We start from the raw sequence: 1,261 nt of genomic DNA, 5'->3' as shown, positions 1-1,261 counted from the left end.
AAACACGCCGCTCGATACTAACTCACTGAGAACACTGGCACAGCATCAGCTGCGCTACACATTAAAGCAGCATTAATGATTCCTCAGCTGCTACTTCTCAATCAAAATACATCACAGATAATTGCATATAAAACACTGTCTCCATGCAGTGACGTTTCCTCTAGTAACACTCGTGGCTAAAATGTGCATTTGCAAAAACGTGTTTCGAATTTTCCAAACTCAGGAGGAATGAATACATATTGCATGGCTGACGTTCCCCTTTAAAACAATCATACGAGTGACTTCATATAGTCTGGCATTATAAAATTATAGCTAGATTCTAAGAGTAAAGCAAACATAAGCTGGTTAAAATGAAATCCCATGCATCACCTCTCAGGGCTTCACCAGCAAACATCTTCCCTTCTTATCCAATGATTGTCGAACATTTCCCTTTTAAAGCCTAGAAACTCAATACAAAAATATTCAAGCAAACTCTCTGAAAGATGCATAGCTCAAAAATCACACTTGTGGAGAAGCCCTGTTTTATGCCGATCCGCATGTTCCTGCAGGGATAGAAAACACACACACACACACACACACACATATCTGTCAGTCTCTCCGCTGTAAACCTTCACGACTCTCAGATGACGGATTCGGGGTCCTTGGTCTTCATCTCGTCGTCTGCGGTGTCCTGCGTGCTGCTCTTGCTCTCCAGCATCTTCTCGGTGGTGTCAGCCGCTATCTGCGCCTCCTTCCTCTTCCTCCGCGCCTCCACCCACGGGATCAGACACAGCATGGCCCCCCCGATGATGGGAGGAATGCCTGCCAGGTAAAAGGCCACGTCATAGCTGCCCAGACGGTCTCTGAGGAACCCTGCGTACAGAAACAGACAGACGGGTCAACGAGGCCACATTTACACCACAAAAACACTTCTGTCTTTTACATCTGAAAGCTGTTCAGAAGTGGCATAAATGCATTTCCACAGCAAGCGTACACCTTGATCCTGGGACCTGAGGTCACTGAGGGTCTGGCGTGATTTAGTCTTTACACTGAATTCTGAGCAGGCTTCACTCAGCTGTACAGACGTCTTAAATCAACACATTCTGAATAAATGAGTTGTGTGTGTCTGTGTGTCATGTTTACCTGACTTTCTCAGTACTTTACCAGAGTCTTGACTTTAGAACTTAAAATTACAGTACAAAAACATTCAAAATTATAATTTTCATTTGTTTTTCAAATCTGCTAAGACACTAAACCCCAAACCAATCTGTCAAATAAATCA

The 1,261-nt window shown here is 43.8% G+C and overlaps 1 protein-coding gene across 1 annotated transcript in view; it reads right to left on the bottom strand.

Moving 5' to 3' along the window:
• LOC109092450 (monocarboxylate transporter 10-like) overlaps positions 1-1,261 on the bottom strand; it is a 40,911-nt gene continuing 39,650 nt past the window's right edge. Inside the window, exon 6 of the mRNA XM_019106250.2 lies at positions 1-852. Within this exon, the coding sequence (XP_018961795.1) occupies positions 620-852 (233 nt within the window). The 3' untranslated portion in view covers positions 1-619. The remainder of the gene's footprint in view (positions 853-1,261) is intronic.

This window comes from Cyprinus carpio, chromosome A20, assembly GCF_018340385.1.
Source record: "Cyprinus carpio isolate SPL01 chromosome A20, ASM1834038v1, whole genome shotgun sequence".
NCBI classification, from domain to species: Eukaryota; Metazoa; Chordata; class Actinopteri; order Cypriniformes; family Cyprinidae; genus Cyprinus; species Cyprinus carpio.
The sequence above is the reverse complement of the archived record's forward strand: the minus strand, read 5'-3'. Positions and strand labels throughout refer to the sequence as shown.